We start from the raw sequence: 21,499 nt of genomic DNA, 5'->3' as shown, positions 1-21,499 counted from the left end.
ACTACACCTCGTGATTCACTCAACCAATCAGAATGCTTGATTTGATCCACCCGTATTATAAAAGTGTATGTTTACATTGGGTACTTTAGTAAAAAAAAATATATATATACTTAAAAACAAAGACAATACTTTTCTAAAGTAGGACCTTACCGTCATTTCACTCGTAACGTCCGCGCTTTTACTCTGAAGGCGTGACACCAGAACCGGAAGTGTCCGCCGTATGGCGAAACCGCTCCACTCAGGAGTTCCTGCCTGCAGACTGACTTCCCGAAGAAGCGAACGAACAAACCAGAGACGTGAAGTCCTCACAAATAAAGGAAAGGTATGCCACAACAAAAACACCTCGCTTCTACTCGTGTTTATCGTGTTTAAACGTGTGTTTGTATCCGGGGTCCTCGTGAAGTCTTACGCTTGGGGCCAGCACGTGAGACCAGCTGAGCCATTTTAGCTTTTTTTTTGTGTAGCCAGAATGAAGGGCTGGCGTATAACGAGTACACGTTTATAACGTTATATGTTCGGATGTTGTGTCTCCTGGCTCCTCCGGCTTGTGTATTTATCCTCCTTGATGCATCTCGAGGATCAAGAAGGCTTACTGGAGGAGCTATGAGCGAGGAAACATTGGTGTGTCCTTTGCAAGCACACGTAAACAAATAAAAGCGGCGTGATACGTCCATAGATGCTTCAACTGTTAATGTTACTCTCTGTAACCGTTGCATTTATGTAAGATGGCATTCACCTGATGCATATGTTTTCATACTGACTCTAGGCTCCATCCAATTCAACTGCTATAACCCTGACATGTTTACTCTCCTCGCCTCCTCCTGTGCCTCCCTTCTAAGAGGTTGAAGGAGTCGAGGAAAGGAATTGACTAGGCACAACATTGGGAAATGAGAAAGGCACATTGTAGTTATTCAAATGGTTTAAGTTAGAAGTAAACCTAATGGTGTCCACTAAATTCAGATAGCGACCTTCGGTTCTGCCGAGTGAAGTCGATGTGAAAGTGTCTTCAAACGTGCATTCTCTCTCCTGGCCACCAGGGGACAACTCCTCTGTTCGTATAGAAGTCTATGAGGGAAATGACTACTTCTTACTTGATTTATTTCCTCAGTAAGCATTGTAAACATGAGTTTATGTCTCAATCTCTAGTTTCAAGTCTTTAATACAGCATGATGTTCTTTTCCTCAATGATGGTCCATTTAGAGTCAAATAGACCCTACATCAGTATGCTTTAGGGCGAGTCTACTGTGATTGATAGGTTGCTGCTGCTACTGGAGCCATTCCCGGCATCTCTTCATTCCAAATATGGTAACTTCAGTTGACTGGTTGCAAAAAGTCAAGATGGTGACGGCCGCATAGCAAGATGGCAAAGAGTCTGTGGGTGGGTGGGAATTTCTCGAAACTAGCAAGACGGAGATATAGCTCTGAAATTACGAAGTGGTTCAGACATTTGCTGCTTCCCTCAAAGTATAAACTTCATATGAACCTTTTGACCTCTGAGTGCAATCAACCTCCCTGCGTCAGATGAGTGTTCTATATTGTGAGTTATATACTACCAGCATCAAGTGCAGTGTTTTCTGTATTGTCTAATTCTTTCAGTATGATCTAATGTCACCTCCTGAATTGCGGTTCTGGTCTGTTACATTTTTGCAATGTTCATTGTCTGCTGATGCCAGTCTCAATCCACTGTTTCCATCCGGAAAAAAAACAACAACCTTGTTTTCTATCATCATCATCTATATTGTATTGCCTTTGCCTCCTCTGATCTTACTAGTGAAGACTCTGAAGTGAGATAGAGTGAATGTATGCGTGTCCGACTGCACCAGAGTGGACGACTCACGAAGAGACCATCCAGATGATGGATTTAACCAATCCAAGATGCTGAATTTTAACCCCATCCTTCATTGTTTTTTTTGTTGTTTTTTTTACTTTTCAGCTTTGCATTGCTATCAGAGAGTTGTGCATCTTCTCCCGTAACACGGCCCCTAACAAGCCCTTTACTTGGAGAGCTCGCTCTTGTTTGGCCAGCAGGCTACATCCTTGTGGCAGGCTCAACTGAAAGCCCAGCTAGCAGTGACGCAGATAAACAATGCTCTCGCTGTTAAAAGCCGAGCTCCAACTCACCTGCTGCCTACATACCCACAACACCCCCCTCCCCAACTGCTGCAGCAATCCTCCTTAACCTTCTGAAGATCGTAAACACCATGTCCCATCCCCTGTATAACACCTATGCCTCTGGGAATCAAAGAGCCACCCAGGGGCAGTATGGACTCCCCAGTGGACAGGCAGGGAGGGACCCATGGATGGCCCCTTCTCACCTTGGACCTGGATCCAGCTTCAGCTCTTCTGGATCTTCTTCTGGGACTTCTTCCAACTCTGAGGGAATTCCTTTGTTGCCTCAGTCGATGAGCTACAGGCCTCCTGAACAAAGTAGGACCATAATAGACGAGAACATTGAAAGGTCTATTGACATGCATATAAGTAGAGCCAGAGAGGAGGTGAGGCTTCTTGGCAAACCAGTGCATCAGCAGACCATAGACTCTCGATTTACAAGCACTCAAAGGGAGTGTCTCTCCTCAGGCACAGGGATGGTCTCCAACCTTCAACCAATGTCTTCAACCTCTGCATCTCTCGGACAGAGATACCCGGGAGTTGAAAGTGGCAATAGCTCCTCAGACTGGTCATCTAACTACAAAAGACCCTCTGTCAATGAACCCAATACGTTTTATTCATCGCCTGCTTCGTCTAACTATGCAAGCGGTGCTGATGGTCGGTTTATTGCCTCCAGTGAAAGAGAACGTGGTATGCCGTCCACTCCAGGGTTAGGTACTTTTAACAAACCAGTTCCGGACAAGCTTGCGGCCCTTACCGATTCCACTCAACATAAGTACACATCTGAATCAGCTTCTAACATCCTTTTGCATTTTGGACTTGCAAAAGAAGACTTGGAACACCTCATCTCGTACCCCGAAGACCAGATCACCCCTGCTAACCTGCCATTCATCTTGCGGCAAATCCGCATTGAGAAGACCAAAAGAGCTACGACTACAGCTCAGTCAAAACCCTGCCCCGAACCCCAACCAACCAGAACGACTCAATCAGGAGGGGCAGGGGTACGCCAGGAGGACATTTCATCGGCTTTTCTCCAGCTGAGTAATGTGATTGACTATGGACATACAGGCAAATATACTGCAGACACGATTAAAAAGACCAGTGGCAGCAGAGATAACAGTGGTGGCAGTGGAAGTATGTTGCCACTGGACACTCACAAAAGTAGCAGACACGGTCCACAACCACTGCAAAAAACAGAGGTGAAAAGCAGTGCCTTGGGTTTTTGTCGAGACCAGGCGAGTTCTGCTTCCAGTTTCAGCTCTCTAAAAAGGACACTGAGCTTACTGGCTGCCCCAAGCAATGATCAGACTAAACGATTGCAAACCCAAGAAATCGTCCATCTGAAAGACACAGACATCAGAGTTGTCAAGCCTGAAGCCTCCAAACCCATTCCATTGAAACAACCAGAGCCAGTTCGCCAGTCAACTGCGAAAACCCAACAACCCTCTTATTTGGACCGTGGTGTGCATCCCAACAGAACTGGCCTTGTGGTCATTGACAGTAATGACACCGGTCAGAATAAGAACTTAAGTAAAAATTCCGGACAAGGGTCAACCGTTGCTGAGCAGATGAAAAAGCAACAATTGCAGAAGCAGCCGGTGCAGCAGATGCAGCAGACGCAGCAGCAACAGACGCAGCCAGTACCACAAGCCATGTGGCCTCCGTTTTTTCCTCCTGCAAAATCGGTTACCGCTCCTTCTCGCATGCCCAACATCACTGATGCCGTGCAACATCCGATATTTATTCCTGGTGCTGCTCCCCCCATCATTAGTCCATCAGCTCAGCCAATCCAAGTGCTGCCAACAGAGACCATGATGCATGATTATGCAGCGGCCTCACCAAGACTCTTTCCACATACCTGTTGTCTGTGTAGCAGAGAATGTCTTCAAATGAAGGTGAGTGGAAGTCTGCACTCTCTGCCTATCTGAAATTGTGAGATATTTATTTCAATATCTAAAATGTCTGTTCTTTTTTTTCATTCTGAAATACTTTTTTAAATTGTATATTTTCAAACTTTTTGTGGAAACTGATGGATTTGGGTAATACTTCAAAGCCCATGTAAATAACAAGGTTGGATTTTTTTATTTTTTACTTTAACTAATTTAGATGTACTGTAAACCAAAAGCGCCAGTCACAACTGTTTCTGTTATCTGTCATTCAAGTTCACAATGTTTGATTAACATGTGATTTTGATTTAAAACTCTTGTTAGTACACCATTGTCTAGTTTAGAAAGATGATGATCATTGATAAGAAAGTAATTGGTAGAAGATTATTACCTTTTACAGTAATGACTGTAGCATAGTTTGAATACACATGTGGCTAACTTCTGGGACGGTTGTTGAAAATGGAACCAGAGGCTTAGAAGACCTGACCAGCAAGAATCTGCACCTCCGAAGAACTAATGCATCAGAGGAGGATGGAAGAGGACTGTTTCCTTTGTTTCTCAGTTTCGGTGCTTTTTTCCAATATTGTATATGTTGTTAAAATACTATGAAACAGTGGTTAGTTGTTGTATACAGAGATGCACTGATGCCTGTACTGATATTGGATATTGACTTGATACTGACTCGAGTGGCTAGATTGGGTATGGTTGACAATCTGATATTGGGTACCATTATTCTCCTGGATAACATATCAGAACATTTATATCTATGCATTTCTTTGAAAAACTAAATTGAACAAAGCAATGTCTAGGTTGAGTCTGATGTTGCGTTCTTCGACACAGTTAGCCAAACAACATATTAATAAAACATTCGTCCTCTGTATCGACCAATATCCAAAGCCAAGTTATTGGTATTGAGACTGCAAAGGTTAGTGCATCCCGAGTTGTATGATTGGTATTTGTTTTCTTCTTAGTATTGGAACTATCAGTAAGGATTTTTGCTTCTGGCATTCATATCCAAAAGGAGATTACAGTATGTTTTTGTAATATTCAGTGCCCTTGGGGCATCGCATTTTACATTTTTAAATAAAAATATAAAACAGAACCACCAACCCCCAGCAGTTTACACATCTTCCTGCCGACTCCAGAGGTCTCCCCTGTGTGTGTTTGCCCTGATCCTGATACCTGACACCGACCTCAGCTGAGAAGATCTTCAACGTACTTCAGGAAACTTTCTGACACAACACTGAAGAACCAGACATTGCACTACCAAGAACCCAAAGAAGAACTCCTAATGTCGTTTGCTTGTTACTGACACTCCTATATTTGTTATTTTGAATGATAATGAAGTGTTGCCCTTGAACCACTCCGATGACTGCTGTTGAGTAAAGATTGAAAGAACCAGATTAAAAATGTTTGTTTTTTTAAGACTCTCTTATTATCAACACGTTCACCACAATCTGAACACAAGAGCAGAAGAATTAGACACTTGGACTGAACCGTTTCTTTCTGGCTGCTGTGAAGTTGAATAATCTGTCAGACGATCACAAAGATGAGTTCATGCCGATAGCAGTTTGATGATATTGGATATTGATAAGAAAGCCTTTTTTAACGCTGTACTTGTTGTTCCGACTACTAGGATTGGATCTTCCACCAGAACTCCAGTCTTCACCTTCACAACTGCAGATTCCTCCGAAAACAGTCAGTTCTTTTTTCCTTTTTAAAAAAAAACTTTTTCCAATTTAAAGATCTTTGTGTCTCGAAGGGTCTTTCTTGAACTTATATTGTTGGAAACTTCTGTCAGGGTTCATATTTGGTTCTTTAAGGTACCTCCTCTGGTTGTTATGTTCTGCAGAACTTGTACTGTTGATACTATCCGACTTTAAAAGCTTTACCTCAATACAACTGCTTTATGACTGCCTACCTCACCGCAGAGACCTATGTGGTTTTTAATAGGTGTGTTTCATTTGTTTGTTTGTTCAACAGATACCCGGATTGGGATGGTCAGATTACACTCGGGTAAGTTTACTACGTTCGGCCAACATTGCAGGCATTTTTATTGTTCACATACGTTGTGTTAACTCAGACTTCACATTTCAATTTGCAGGGTCTTTGCAGGGCCACAAAATTCTGAACCACCATAAAAACTTTGCTCGATTTGACCAATTCAGGGCCATACCCATCCAGATCCATCAAACATGTTCCACCCACGATCGGTGGTACCCTTGTTCTATTGTTTTGAATGCATTTCACATTCATTGCTCTTTCCAGTGCTGCAGGCAAAGATGCCCAGGCCTCGCCGTCAACCTCTTCACAACCTTACCAGCATCGTCAGGAAGCCAGGCATGCCAGCCGCTCCCGTTCTCGTTCTCGCTCCCGTTCTCGCTCCCGTTCTCGCTCCCGTTCTCGCTCCTACTCCAGCTCGCCAAGGCCCCGTCGGTACTCTTCAGAGAAAAACAGTCATCCATCACGATCTCCAGCCAGCTCCAGATACACTCGCAGGTCTGTGATGCATACATTCTAAAACGAGCAAGAAGATAATTTACCAAACATGTCATGCAAGAACCTTTAAAATGCCTACATCAGCATTTTAACATCTTTTGGATTTGTCACCCCTTGAGAACTATATTTTTAAGATTGTCATTAACTTTGATCTGTACTCCTACCAGGTCCCGGTCTCGTTCTAATTCCCCGTGGTATGCCCGCACTACTCTCTCCCGCTACCGGTCATGTTCAAGGAGCCCTGACAGACGATCCTCGCCAAGGAGAAGAGATGATAGATGGTCTTCTCCGAGAAGGAGCCGTGAGAGACAATCGTCACCAAGGTGGAGTAACGAGAGACAGTCGCCATCATGGAGACAATACGAGAGACAGTCGCCATCGAGGAGGCGAGACGACAGACATTCGCCATCGTGGAGGAGCGAGGAGAGACATTTGCCATCGAAGAGGAGTGACGAGAGACATTCGCCGTCGAGGACGACCTATAAGAGACAGCCACCATTGCGGATGAGCGACGAGAGACATTCGACATCGAGGAGGAGCAACGAGAGACATTCGCCATCGAGGACGACCTATAGGAGACAGCCACCATTGCGGATGAGCGACGAGAGACATTCGCCATCGAGGAGGAGCGACGAGAGACATTCGCCGTCGAGGACGACCTATAAGAGACAGCCACCATCGTTGACGACCTCCAAGAGACAGCCACCATTGAGTACGGCCGACAAGAAACAGTCGTCATTGAGTACGACCGTCAAGAGGCAGCTGCCACTGAGTACGACCGACAAGAGGCAGCTGCCACTGAGTACGACCAACAAGAGGCAGCTGCCACTGAGTACGACCGACAAGAGGCAGCTGCCACTGAGTACGACCGACAAGAGGCAGCTGCCACTGAGTACGACCGACAAGAGGCAGCTGCCACTGAGTACGACCGACAAGAGGCAGCTGCCACTGAGTACGACCGCCAAGAGGCAGCTGCCATTGAGTACGACCGGCAAGAGGCAGCTGCCATTGAGTACGACCGGCAAGAGGCAGCTGCCATTGAGTACGACCGACAAGAGGCAGCTGCCACTGAGTACGACCGACAAGAGGCAGCTGCCATTGAGTACGACCGTCAAGAGACAGCTGCCATTGAGTACGACCGTCAAGAGACAGTCGCCATCAATGAAAAGCAAGAAGGGACGACCCCTGAAACGAAAGCAGAGCAGCACAGACAGCTTGGTTAAGAAACTTCTGGAAACATCAGGTTTGAGAAACTGCAAACATTTTACGACTTAACACCATGCTTAAAGACTTATTTTGAGTGGGAACGTACCTACGTCTGTTAAAGTGCAGGGGAATGGCACCGATACGACCTGTTATTTGTGTGGTTTTTATACAAAATATTTAGGGGAAACTCTTTTGCGACATGCGTTTCATTGCTGTGTGTGTGTGAGATGAGTGAACTGGCACCTCCTCAACATTACCTTTTTACTTGAAGCAGTGCTTGTTATGGAGATATGTATTTTGAGCATTTTCTTGTATTGCCCTTTCCAATGGTTCAGATGCAAATGTTGTTAGAAAATTTGATAACAGCTCTGGAACTAAGAAAGCTGTGGCCTCTTTACTATTATATGGTCTTTAACGAAGTGTTTTCGTCTTTCTTAGAGACTCTGAATGGGACTTTTTAACCACCAAACACTGTTATTTTCGTCCTTGTCCCTCTAGCTGTCCAGTCTCTGTCAAATCAGTCTGACCTAGAGACCGTGGTTAAAACTCTGGCTCCTGCCTTTATGGCCGAATTCGCCAAGATGACGGCCTCGTCATCATCCTCCGCTGCCATTGGAGGAAAGCCCTCCTCGTCTTCTTCCTCGTCCTCTGCAGCAAAGAAGAAGAAGTTGACCAAAAAGCCTTTGAAAGCACCTCCCAGCCTGGAAAGCAAAAAAAGTTCACATTCAAAGACGACAGTTAGTGTGAGTGAGAGTTTGTTTGACTGAACAGAAGCAGAAAACTAACCCAGATGCATTATATTTAGTCTAAAGTTTGTGTTTTTCTCTCTGTGCACAGTCTGCTAAATCTACGCTGCGTGAGGTGACCTTGGAAGGTGATTTTAAAGACATCTCTCACAATGATGTGTTAGCTGCTGTGGAGGTCTTTGGAAAAATCGAGTCGGTTAGGCTGTTCAGGTTCACGCATGAGGTATGTATGCTGTAAAGAGAGAGGCTTATATTTGCTAATGCTTTGCCCCTTTCATGCTAAAATATAGTGCTGTTGGCACAATTTGTTCTAGGCACTCGTGATATTCGAGAAAGAGGAAGACGTAAAGAAATTGAAGAGCTTGAAGACCCTCGATGTGAAAGGACGTATACTCAATGTGGTCAGAGACGAGGTATTACACTTTGTCTTTCTGTCTCTTGGAAATATACATAATATGTTTTGCCTGTAGTGGGCCGACGTACGCCGGCCGACTGATCTAAAATAACATGTGTGATTGTTTTTGTTTCCAGGAAACTGTTTCTAAGGAGCAAAAGAAGCCTTCCCAAAAGTAAGATATGTGGGAAAATATGTGGGAAAAATGTGACTTTCAGGGAAATTTGCCTCTCAGTATCTGTTTTTTGGTGGGAATATGAAGTACAGCAGTATTTCATAGTGAAGACCCTTTGAAGCCGTGACATTGACTTTCTGCCTTGAACCTTGAATTTCTACATTTTCTCCTCCATGATTCATGCAACTCTTCTTTTGTTCACAGACATCCTGCCGTGTCCAGCGTCTCCACACCTCCAACCACGTCCACTACCACGACAAAGATCCTTCTCCCAACACCTGCTTCTCTTGTTCCCCCTCCACCTGTAATGTCTTTAGAGGAAGTGTCTAAAAAGCCTCTTCTGTTGGATTCTGATGCCAAAAAACCTACACCTACTTCTACTCCACCTCACGTGCCTTCAATAACGCAAGACGTCAAAGAATCTGAAACCGAGGTTCAAGAAGCTGTGCTGAAAGACACAGCCGAGGTTGCTGAGAAAGAACTTGACAAAGTACCTGATGAAGCAAAGGACGCCGACCCAATGGAGGTCGGTGAGATGGGAGTTGAAGTGGAAGAGCCCATGTTAGTTGGAAGTTCTGCCGAAGACGGAGAAAAACCGACAACCACGGAGGCTGCCGCAGAAAGTTCAGCAGCAGAAAGTTCAGCAGACAAATCCATGAAGGATGTTGAGGATCTGACCTTTGGGGAGATGATCCAAAAGCGCTTGTTTCAATCCAAAATACGTAAGGAATCCGAGAAAATGTCCGATCGTCTAATTTCACAGTCTTCCTCGGTTCTGTTTCATATTTTTTGGTGTCTCTCTTTTACAGCGTGCTTCGGTGTGAAAACCCGCTTAAAGCGGAAGGTAAGTTTTCCTTAGAAGGAATGTGCGTCTCTTAAAAATCATGACTGCATCACCTAACCTTCCTTTTTCCCAGATGTCAGCACACCACAGGCAGTTGTGCATCACCGGCCTGCCGAATTATGACGAGAGCCACTACACGGAGGACGACCTCGTCCAGCTGCTCACGCCGTTCGGGTTTAGATATGCAGAAGACAACATCTACATTCTTCCTCAGACGTGCATGGTTTGTTTGGTTTATTAATCGCACCTTTCCAATGATACGTTTTAGTCAAAAAGTTTGTTTCTTGTATTGCCTTTCTATTTTTTTTATGTTAATTTGTGGACAGTTCATGTATTTTGAGATGTTTGCATACTTCTTATTTTGTATATACTGTTGGTACTGATTTTAAACAGATTCAAATATTTAATATAAAGTACCTTGAACAAGTAAATAGAAGTAGTAATACATTTTTGTCTCTGGTTTCCCTCAGGCCTTAGTCTTCATGACAAAAGTTGAGCATGCACACAAAGTAATGAAGGCCACCAAAACAAACTGGATTTATTTCAAAGGGTCCAAACTCACTTTCAAGGTTCTCTCGAGAAGCTTTGATGTGGAACCGGTAAGCGCGGACACTATTCTGTTTATATTGACTGGTTTTAAAGAAGAAGTGAATTCAATACTAGATAATATTGATAAAGAAACCATTAAAACAAGGAAATTAGTTAAAACCAAGCGGCAACCTCTGGGTCTCAAATGTATCTTTGTATTCTAAGAAATGCTCTCTGTTGTTTCTGTTTTAGTTATCTTTGTATATATCGCTGATGAAGCTGATTCATTATGTAAGTATTAAACACACACACTCTCTCTGTGTCTCTATCTATCTATATATATCTATATCTATATCTATATATATCTATATATATATATATATATATATATATATATATATATATATATATATATATATATATATATATATATATATATATATATTCATCCCTGATAAAATACAAATGTTTCTTCTGGTACCAGATTCATATACGTTATATATGTATGTATGATAAAAGTGTGCAATACACTAGATTTTACTAAATTTTTTAATTTGGCGCATTATGCGATTAATCAGTTGAATTTTTCCAACTTTGTCTAGCCCTAATTTAAGATATTGTCTTTTATTTTGAAAAACTGTGTGTCTGTGTGCTCTTTGTAACCTTTTGGTATTGGATGTTCACTTCCTGTTCTGGATGCAGCGAGTGACCGATGATGGATCCAAAACTGTCTACATCAAGAACATTTCCTGCAGTGAGACCTATGAACTCAGACAATCTTTAAAGAAAATCCAATCTGTCAAGAACTTCTTTCCTCTCCTCAACAAGGTATAAACAAACACATCCAAGTATTTCTCTGTTAAGTGGCTTTAAAAAGGACTTCCTGTCATTCTTACTTGTCACGTATGTTCACGTGTTCCAGGTATTTGTAGAATTTGGCTCCGTTTGCCACGCGGATCGGCTCGGGGTTTGGTACAGTTTGCTGAGATACGCCCCTGCTCACAAAATCTACAGGCTGAAGATACCAACCGTTGACCCCAATGAATTACAACGTGAGTGTCTGTTTTGGGAATTTCTCCAAATTTGGCGCAATTGCCCACTTTGACTCAAGAATGAACGGATACGATTCATGGTTTTCAACGGTGGACCTAATAACAACCTCACCAAACAGCTAACAGGATAAATGATGAAGTCATGCAACTTTGCACAGACATTGGCAAAGGTATACGTCTGGGAGACAGAACTCTGTGACCCTTTGACACGTTTTTTTTCTTTTGCAGCACCGACATTTCCCAATAACGCCATACCTCCCATCGCGGATGCTGTTACCAGTGCGACCGCCCCCTCGATGGAATTTGGCATCCCGGCAGACACCGTTGGACCATTTTGGGTCACGCTGAAGAGTCAACCCTTCGTGTACCCGACCACGAGTCCTTGGTTCATCATCCCAAGTAAGAGAGAAATTATTTTATCAATTCTGCCAAATGTGTCCCAACCTCTTCAGTCAAGTAATTGTATTTGCTTTTGTTCACTTTTTACTCCAAAGATCACCTGACAGTCCACAATCTGGAGGACATTGAGGTGAGACCAATTTCTTTTAAACTTTCCTATCCTCATAATAAGAATTTAGACTCATAAACTACAACTATAATTTTGAACAACGATCTTCAGAAGTGTCAGGACCAATCGATCAGCATTTTGCTAAATAAACCTCATATTGCGCTAAAAGGTTTGCATGTAAATAAGCTAGGTTAAAGAAGTTCAAGTCCCCGCTGGTCTAGTACTGTTCTATATGTGACTTCTTGTGTGCCTTACTCAACAACAAGACCATCTATATGAGTCATCATGGGTTTAAAATGGATCAACACGGGCTACCGTTGAATTGGCGGCAACACATTCATTAATCAAGAGTTGTGCTTTGAACGTTGTGTTTCCCAGAAGGCGAGTTGTGGCGCCAAGTTCCCAACGATCATGCTGACCGGTTTGCCAGCGGGATACTACAAGCACGAGGACGTGGCCAAGCTGGTCTGGCAGTATTTCCCCAAGAAGAACCTTCACTCCCTGTACTACAACGTGGTGGTCTTACCTCTGCAGAGGAGGGTGAGCAGTGGAAACCACAGACTTGACAGAGACAAACGTTTTTGTTAGAGCAATTGTATTAACGAAATGTAACTGATTGAATTGTTTTCCCTTTCCTATCGTTCCTCTCTTCGTCTCCAGGCCTTTGTGTTTTTCCCCGATTGGACTTCGTGCTGCGATTTTGTCCGAGATCACCTCACACATGAAGTTTCTGTGAACCAAACCTCTCTCACTGTGCACTTTGTCTTGGAACAAATACATCCGGCTTCCACTGAGGTATGGACACCAGGAATAAGCACATTTTCGCTGCAGTTGGATTTTTGCGATATCTCATGGGGCATATGTATTTTGCATATTTTTAGTATAGATCCTTCATTAAAATAGCGTGGAAAAAAAGGGAAACCATACAGATGTTTTATGTATTACTACTTAAGGTAAATCTACCAGTATCGTATTTGTGATATTGTATCGAATTCTGATATTTTATCGGTATCGTGATATTTATTGCAGGTATAGTATTGAAATCATAATTTTGTACTGTCATAACCTTAGTCCAGAGGTTCTTGCAATGGCATCAGATTTATTAGAACTCTTCATTGAAAAATGATCAAAGAACAAGACTTTTTGCGACAGAAAAGATAAAGAGTCTTCCTCCTGGCTTCTTTGATTGACAGCTGGTTCTTCCAATCACCCGTCCTTCCCATTCCATACCGTTTCAGACGGTTTCTCGTATGATTCTGGTAAAACATAACATGATTTAAAATGTGTTTTGACGACATTTGTGATTGCACTCTTCTTGCAGGAGATGATGTACTCGACTCTGATGAAGTGGAGCAACGCTGTAAGTCCATAATCACTGATGTAAACCTTTCCTGAAGAGGAAGCAGCTCTTCGTCTGTGGATCTCTGGTCCTGAACTCCAACTGTTTCTTGCTCTTCAGGGAGTTCCTGAGTCAAAGTGTCTGGAGGAGCGGCTGCTGTGCGTGGAGACCTCCGAGACGTGTTTGGACGTCATCACGGCGGTCATTAATGTGGTGGCGTTCATTGCGCCCTTCGTCGGCTTCCTGCCGCTCGCCAACCGGGTACGAGAACACAAACATGATGCTCTTTTCACTTTTCACATTAGAGTGTTGAGAGAATCTCCTGGTCGTCCATGACTGTTGTTCTACCTCAGATATGCATTGAGATGGAGGACTCCAGCGCTGTCACCAAGGTGGTGGAGAAATACAAAACTATATTACCTGACTCCTTTAGAAACCCTGAAGCTTGGTAAGCGTTTTTACATTTTTATATTTTGGGTTATGAAATGGGGTTGAGTTATTTTTATAGTAACTCACATCTTTGTCTCCCCTCACAGTCGTAAGATTGCCTGTCTCTATGTTACTGTACTCTTAATTCCTCTCAACTAAACTGACCAACTTCTTCTTTTTCTCTCTCCAGGACTAAAGTGACAAATATTGAGCCGTGAGTACATCTTTGATTTATTCTTGCCCGGTTATGAGAGAGACAAAGCATGACAATAATCAATGTGATGGCTGTTGTGATTTTACATGATGTTAGCTGTTGGTACATTTGGATAAATGCACACGCACATCCTTAAGTTAAAGATCAATCAGTTCAGATGTCAAGTTCAGTGGACAACAGTTCTGTGTGTCGACATTGTTCAACTTAAGTCTGCTATATCTGTGGAGACACCACAGACATTTAATTTACGGCATTTTAAGCTATAATGTGATAAGAACTCCTTTTTGATTTTAGGCTGAAGAGCCTTAAACAGCGTCTCGAGGACTCTGTTGATAAAAAAAACCTCGAAGCGAATTCCATCAAAGTCAAAACCCCTCCCGCCTTGGCTGAACTACTGGGTATTGAGTCAGAATCTGTTGCGCAAACAAGTGACTCTGGTGGATCTGTCGTTTTTGAGCCCATCACAGCAGAACAAAGTGCTGTTGCTGCAAGTGACCTATCGATAGAGAAGGACGATCAGGAAGAGGAGTCTTTTCCCTCTAAGAAGAGAACAGAGCAGGAAGTCAAAGGCCAAATGCTTTCTGCAGAGTCCTGCAATGCGTTCAGAAATGTCGATAATCGTGATAGCCAAAGTCCAAATGAAGACCAGTCCCTTCCCGACCCCGAGAACAAAGACCTAGACAGTGATGTTATGGAACAGGAAACCTTTGAGATATTAGATTCAATTGATGATCTTAATTCAGCGGAAGATGACAACCAGAACCTTGGAATTCCCAGTGACCACATCTCTAAAGAAGGCATTGAGCCGGTGGAGAAAGAGGAAGACGCATATCAGGTAATTGAGTCTCCAGAAGATCAGCCAATGACTACAGAGTCCGAGACCGGCAACAAAGGAAAAAGAAAGGTAGGGAGTGGGACTGCAAGAGATTCTGAAACCGAGAAAGAGGTCACTGAGGACGTGGTCTATGAGATAGTAGATTCTGTTGAAGATGAACCGGTTCAAGATGCGCCCATCGCAGAAACGTCCGGCAGAAGAAGAAGTGCAAGAGGAAAGAAAGAGGATAAAATCAAATCGGATCTCACAGAAGCGTCTGAAAAACCAGAGGAGGCGATGTACAACGATGAACCAACACCGAGACCTACCAGAGGAAAAAGGGGAAGACCACCGAAGAAAGAGGCTCCAAATGAGGAAACAAAAATGGAGGACACGCGTGGCAGAGAGTCACAGGAACGAAACAGGGAAAGAACGCCAAAGCTAGAAGAGAGAGTTCCTCCCAAAGAGAGCATACCGTCAGAGCAGAGTGAGGTAGGTGAGTTAAGTAAGGGGGATGCGACCAATGAGGAGTTCGACTCTATTGAGGACGAGGTTGTTCAGGATGATCGGCCTGCTCCGAAAAAAAGGGGAAGATCAAGGAAAGGCGCTAGGACAACCAAAAAAAGTCTTGGCTCAACATTAAAGAAGAACGACAAAGACGCATCGAGAAACGTGACGGACGAAGAGGAGGCATCGTATCAGATTCTTGATTCTGTGGAGAGCGAGGCGGTAGACGAACAGCCCCACACGGGGCAGTCAAAGAAAACTTTGACCACAGAGGACGAGACAAAAGGTACGAATTCTTCAAGACAAGAGTCGTCGGCTGAAAAAGAAGACACACCAACATGTGTTGGCATGGTTGTGGAAGAGACTGAAAAAGTCGGTGTTGAAGAGGAGACTCTGTACCAGATAGTTGATGATTTAGAGTCAAGTGAACCAGAAGGGTCAGGAAGTACAGATACACCCAGAGCAGACATGCAGACATTGGTGACTTTGGATGAAGCTGGCGACGATGAGGAAGAGAAGCCGGACGAAGAGCAAGCTGAGGAAACCCCGAGATCTGCCAAACGCAAAAACGATGACGACGCAGGTATGAGTTCTAATATTAAGAGTTCTTGCAAATTTTGATCTTTTTGTCGTGGAGCTGTCACAATTTGGATTCTAAATTGAATATCGATTGAAATTATATTTTTACATTAAACTTTGAATTCCGCTGCGGTCGTTTATCACCACCTAGATTATTTCGTGTCTCCATCACTTTGTCTGGTAAAGCATGTTGGTGGCGACTGGGGCGACTTCGTGACTCCCCTACTTTGTAGACATCTGTTATCACTTTCACATCAGTGTAGAAAAAAGCCTCCATCAAGTCTACGTTGAATCAATATGGTAAAATACCATAAAAACTGTTAATACTGTTTTTGTCCAGTTTTAGAAGAAAGTATGAACTTTGTGACGGTAGACGAGGTGGGAGAGGATGAAGAGGAGGAGGAAAAGGAAGCGGTGAAAACCAGGACAAAAGTACGAGCCAAGAAGAGAAGCAGACAAACCCCTGGTGAGACACTAACACAGTTATATTTACACCTTTTTATGCATATCAGGGGCCTCGTTCACTTTGCTCAGCTTGGGAGGTACAACCTGGAACTCTGTGCCTGAAAACCAGCCACAGGTTCTTCAGTTTGGAGCCAAACTCCTCGTTAGTTTAAGAGTATTATTTAGCGGTTTCCCTTTCACTTGTCTGCTCAACCGATTCATTGTCTTTTACCACAGTGAGGAAATCTACCAGAGGGAAAAAAGTGTCCGCAGAAGACGAGAGTGTAGAAGAAGAAAGGGTGCAAGCTGACGTACTCCCTCCGACTGCACTCGACGCCTCCTCGTCACTCGACAAAGATCCGTCTACGTTGTCGAGTGTCGGCCGGCGGGAGATCCAGAAAGCGGAGGTGGAGACAGAAGCAGCCGGCCAAGCCGACATCGACGCTGCCTCTGCTGGACAGGAGCTGCAGCCGGAGCATCCTGAGGACCAGACGCTGGAGGGACGTGTAGAGACCAGCGGACCTGCAGCAAAGCGATCTCGTTCTCAGTTTCCGAGCATCGCTGCCGACGTCAAACTGCCGAGATTCAAACTGCCACCATTCAATCCCAACAACCCCCTCGGTGAGACGCGCGCCGTCGCACCGACACCAGATGCAGACGTTTTTCCATCCTCCTGTTTTACCTTCATTTTCTCCCCTTTCAGGTCAGCAGTTTGTGATCCCCAAGTCGGGGTACTTCTGTAATCTGTGCTCTATGTTCTACCTGAACGAGAGAGCCGCCAAAGACCGACACTGCAGCAGCATGAAACACTTCGACAACCTGCAGGTACAAAGCACAAACACACACACACACAGAAGGTTCTGCACAAGTACCCAGTTTGTAATATTCAAGCTTTAATGTAAACTCCAGAGAGGCCACCCCGCTCTGTCTTCTGTCATTCGAACAGGGAATAGAGGCGAATGAGTACACAACGAACAGGAGCGATGTGTACATTACGAGGAGCACACAGTCATGTGTAAATAAAACACTTCGTCCCTCTCTGGTGTAGCCATATTTGGTCATGTTAGACTTGTGTAAATGTAAATTATGGACATTTTGAAGACATCGGTATCCAGTTACACATCTGGCCAATGGCACAGTTTCTATGCTGTATCATATCTCCGAGTGCACATGATTCCTTTTTTACACACAAACGTAAGCGTAGTAAATCACATGCTTTGCCTCATTATTTGTGTTCTCTTTTTTCTATTTTCAGAAACATTTCCAGAAGCTTCGAGAGAAACCATCGAGCGGTTCTCAAGGCTACATTTCTGATTAATTACAACTTCAGTGATTTTTAAATTGTTGTTTTCCAAAAATGTGGCGGCGATGAAGCTGGACGAAGTTAAACGTCTGAAGCTTCAGTCGACAAATCAATGTGTATAAAAAGCCATGTTGGTCAACTTTATCGTTGGTCTCGAAGCTTCTTTTTTATATAAATGTGTAAATATTACATTTAGTGTAATACTTAATTCATATTTTAGCGTGTATTGTTTCATTTCAAGCTCCCTACAACTCCACAGTTCTGGTGCCTTGCTCTGTCTGTTTCACATTTGGATGTTTAGAAGCAGACAATATTCTTCTAAACTAATCTACTGATCAATACATGATTACCACAGTATTTACAGTATACACAGAAGTAGTTTGCATTTATTTCTGCTTCTTTTCTGGGATTTTCTTTTTGGAAATTAGCACAATTTGGATGGGAACTTGGCTGATGATTTAAGCTGAATTTGACTGACGGCGAAAGTTTCTTTTGCACATAAATAAATCATCTTCACCCCGTCGCATGTCGCTAAGTGGGCTGCTGGAGTGGGGATGGGTTGCAGGTCACAGAGTGCCAAGTATGAGGAGTGTGGAGAGGAGCCTCTTGTTGTGGAAAGTGGGGAGGAAGTGGAGGAGGAGCAATCCACAGGGTGCAGACGGTAGGTGTCAGCAAAGTGTGGGTGGGGGGAGGCCTGGCTGGTCAAATGTGTTAAAGACGAAGTTCAGATCATTCAACCACTTTTAGTTGGACCCTTTTCTCCTTGAGGAGGGTCTTTATCTCCAGGGAGATCTGTGGTTTGCTGTTTTTGAGAAACACATCCTCTGTTCTCCCTTTGTAGTGTAACACTTGTATTTAAGAGGACATGGATGCAGTGGGACGTCTGTTGCATGAAACGACAAGTCACACATGGGAAGCTTATATTGCTGCGCTATTGACTTATATGAGAATTTAAAATTGTCCTAATACATGTTTTAGGAGTGTGGGAATCCCATTACTGTAGAACTCCCACATACGGTCTTATTGTGATGCATTCAGGTGTTCCTCGGATAGTCCCCTTCCCCCCCCCCCCCCTTCCCTTTCGACAGAGTTGCTGTTTCTCCTGTGCGTTCAAAAACAACATGAACGCTACAAAGAAGACGTAACACTTGTGTTTTTACTGCTTAAACAAAAACGTCTTTCCTACTTGAAGTGCAAAAGTGAATTTTCTTTCCAGTCGGGACTTCACGTTTGCGTTTATTCCAACACGACGTGAATGCAGCAGAAGCAACGGTCCGAGTGGGCGTGGCTTGTGCAGGGACTTTGCATACAACGAGATATAACACATTTACACACACACACACGCAAAAGAAAAGAAAAGAGGACACTGCGAGGTCTTTACGTCCTCACAAACCGCAGAGCCGTCCCACAGCAACACAGGACAAATACAGAGAATACAAGAGACGACTCAGGTAAACCATGACTTTCATTTCTCATGATGCTAATTACCGCCATGACTGCGGGATTTATCAGGTAAGAAATTAGCTGCAAAATTAGAGAAACGAGGTCGAGACGACACGTTTACAATAAAAGAGTCACAATAACAAAGGAGGAGCGTTCACACCTGGCCATGCTGCATGCTACAGCTGTGTGTGTGTGTGTGTGTGTGTGTGTGAAAGGAAGAGTTACTACATGTAGAAAACGCGCAATTAAATATTATATGTAAATAACAGTAATGAGTATATAACAGTATGAGAAAGTAACTTGTCAAAGTCACACACACACACACGTTGATCATTTGTGATTGTATATCTTGTTAGAATACTTTGTCATCAATATTACCTCGTCATATATTTTGTGTTTGTAATATAGAGGTGGAGGCTTCAATTAAGCCCAGTGTGTGTTTTCAGACTCTTGCTGCACTGTTGATATTAATAATACTATTGTTGTTGCTGTATTTGCACGTTGTTCCCATTCTCCTATGTGAACGAGACCCTCACTTGGAGGCCTCACTGGAAGTCCACTTGCTTGCTGCAGACTCAACTGAAGCCCAGTGACGCAGATGAACATAGCTTTTGCAGTTGGCAGCTGAAGACCACAAACAGCATGGCTCATCCCCTGTACAACTTGTATGGCTCAGGGAACCAACGAGCCATGCAGGGGCAGTATGGACTCTCCAGTGGACAGGCTGAGTGGGACCCTCAGAGAGCGTCATCCAGCTCTGGACCTGGGTCCAGCTGTTCTGGGTATTCTTCTGTGACTTATGCCAACTCTGGAGGACTATTTGCTCAGACCTGAACCGAGTAGGGCCACAATACACATGGAGAGGTCATTAGATATGCATATTAGTGGAGCTGGAGAGGGGAAGAAAAAGTCTGGAGGAGCGGCGACTGAGCGTCCCAAGATGTCTCTGTTTTTTTAAATTGTCTGCTACATCAACAATGTAATATTAAACATAAAGAAGAAAGAAAAAAAAAACGTTTTGGTGTTCAACATTTATATGAACACAAATGTCTCACGCTTTGAAGTCCTGTTGCTTTTTGTGTCCGAATGAAACATCAGACTCTGAATCTGCTCCCTCTCTGTACGTTATTATTATTTTTAAACGTGTGCTAAATTTAGATGCAGAGTTGGCTGATGATCTACAGCTCAGATTTCTGCTCGCTTGCAGTACGACACCGAACAGACAGAGGGCGCCGTTTCAGTAGACACAACACAAGCACCACTGGAGCTTGTTTTTCTTCCGGCATCTTCCATCAGCTCTGAAGTCAGTGGAGAGTAAATTTGATTCCAGCGAGCGTCTTCTCCGGCGAGCAGCGATCATACGATCAATACGATGTAATTGATGTGACGGAAGAAGCTTTGCTGTCGCAGGCTGTGTCTTAGAGATGTTGGAGGGACATCTCCTGCACCTCCTGAAGACAGAAATAGAGCAAGACGTCCAGAGGGAGATACTCGCATATCCCCCTGAGTTAATAAACACTCTGTGTGTCGTCTGTCTTCACCATAACTTCGACCTCCACGCGTCCACGTGGAGGAGAACACACACAACGACACGTCTGAGTGATTGTAAGCAGCTTGAATCAACTTTTAAAAGTGAAAATATAACTCTGGACCCACAATCAGGGCCTCTTTCTTATTCTTATCCCTCCCGCCCACAACGAAGCGACGTCAGCATACTTCCCGTAAGCACTCACACACACACACACACACACACACTCCTTAAATATGCAGATGACATGACTGAAGCCCAGTGGGTCGTGCTATGAATAGAGGAACAGAGATGCCCTCCGTCTGCTCTCAGTCTGCTCAACATGGCCACGACATCTCAACTCATTTCATCTCCTGCCGTCGGTTTGAAAGAGGAACTCGCTCCGACCCAAAAGTCACATGACGTCGTACCTGAATGCCTTCGTTCCTCGTCCTTGTGCCTGAAACACACTTTGTTCAAACCTTTTGTTCACGTGAAGCGTCCTGGTTGCAGATTGTTTAGATTTTTCATCCCAACATAATTCATCTTGATTTTAATGTTCTATCCGCTCGTCTCTGACCATTTTATTCAGACTATTCAGTGTCATCTGTCAATCATTTTTATGTGTTTTGCTCTTCTGTTTTTGCATCATCTGAAACTGTATTTAATGACCCAACATATTACAGTTCAAATTGTTTGGCCTTCAGGTAGATTATTTATTCTGCTGCACTTTTGAGATTTATTTAACCTCTATTGTCCAAAGTGAAAGTTATAAGACAAGAGTCGATGATCCAAATCAAACTAACTCAACCGTTTAAACAGGTTCAAGTAGAAGAATGTAAAAATACATATTTAGAAAAACTGACACGCCCACAACTCATTCATTCATTCATATTTTACACAGCATCTTTGTCTGCTTCCTCCAAATCTGCAACAATAAACACATTTTTACCGACACACTCTTGCCCTTTGT

At 43.6% G+C, this 21,499-nt stretch overlaps 1 protein-coding gene across 2 annotated transcripts; it reads left to right on the top strand.

Moving 5' to 3' along the window:
- The first annotated feature begins 145 nt into the window (after positions 1–145).
- On the top strand, positions 146–17,720 carry LOC137791999 (zinc finger protein 638-like). 2 transcript variants are annotated; one of them, XM_068587325.1, is made up of 30 exons: positions 239–322; positions 1,934–4,004; positions 5,632–5,693; positions 5,979–6,011; positions 6,264–6,494; positions 6,662–7,737; positions 8,199–8,443; positions 8,538–8,669; positions 8,761–8,859; positions 8,978–9,015; positions 9,220–9,737; positions 9,825–9,859; positions 9,933–10,082; positions 10,330–10,458; positions 10,640–10,678; positions 11,090–11,215; positions 11,310–11,439; positions 11,668–11,838; positions 11,934–11,968; positions 12,326–12,487; positions 12,608–12,742; positions 13,269–13,307; positions 13,407–13,547; positions 13,640–13,734; positions 13,906–13,929; positions 14,224–15,833; positions 16,170–16,295; positions 16,511–16,894; positions 16,977–17,098; positions 17,529–17,720. In XM_068587325.1, the coding sequence occupies exons 2-30, from the start codon at positions 2,202–2,204 to the stop codon at positions 17,589–17,591; spliced, it is 7,953 nt and encodes a 2,650-aa protein (XP_068443426.1). In that variant the 5' UTR covers positions 239–322; positions 1,934–2,201; the 3' UTR covers positions 17,592–17,720. The 2 variants fall into 2 exon arrangements, with proteins under 2 accessions (XP_068443427.1, XP_068443426.1); XM_068587326.1 differs by lacking the exon at positions 1,934–4,004 and having other exon boundaries at positions 146–322.
- Positions 17,721–21,499: the final 3,779 nt, after the last annotated feature.

The sequence above is a fragment of the Clinocottus analis genome, unplaced genomic scaffold (assembly GCF_023055335.1).
Source record: "Clinocottus analis isolate CAN_PGR_092001 unplaced genomic scaffold, fCliAna1.0.p SCAF_21, whole genome shotgun sequence".
NCBI lineage: Eukaryota > Metazoa > Chordata > Actinopteri > Perciformes > Cottidae > Clinocottus > Clinocottus analis.
Note: the sequence above shows the minus strand (reverse complement) of the source record. Positions and strands in the feature narration are given on the sequence as shown.